At 67.3% G+C, this 254-nt stretch overlaps 1 protein-coding gene across 1 annotated transcript in view; it reads left to right on the top strand.

Moving 5' to 3' along the window:
- The window catches only part of HTRA1 (HtrA serine peptidase 1), a 71,215-nt gene that overhangs the window by 66,035 nt on the left and 4,926 nt on the right, over positions 1-254 (top strand). The window contains exon 7 of the mRNA XM_015560162.1: positions 23-118. Within this exon, the coding sequence (XP_015415648.1) occupies positions 23-118 (96 nt within the window). The remainder of the gene's footprint in view (positions 1-22; positions 119-254) is intronic.

Here is a 254-nt window from a genome sequence, read left to right on the forward strand (position 1 = left end):
CCCCCCCCCCCCCCCCCATCAGCAAGGCCAAGGAGCTGAGGGACCACCACCGAGACTTCCCGGACGTGCTCTCGGGGGCGTACATCATCGAAGTCATTCCCGACACGCCAGCGGAAGCGTGAGTCCGAGCGTTCTCCCCTTCCCTGACTTCCTGCGGTTCCGGACCCTGTCGACTCAGGCGACTGTGAGGGTCCCCGACAGGATGGGGGCTGTCCCTGGTCTGTCCTGCCAGTCGGGCCGTCCGACCTGGAGCA

This window comes from Myotis davidii, unplaced genomic scaffold (assembly GCF_000327345.1).
Source record: "Myotis davidii unplaced genomic scaffold, ASM32734v1 scaffold1055, whole genome shotgun sequence".
Lineage (NCBI taxonomy): Eukaryota > Metazoa > Chordata > Mammalia > Chiroptera > Vespertilionidae > Myotis > Myotis davidii.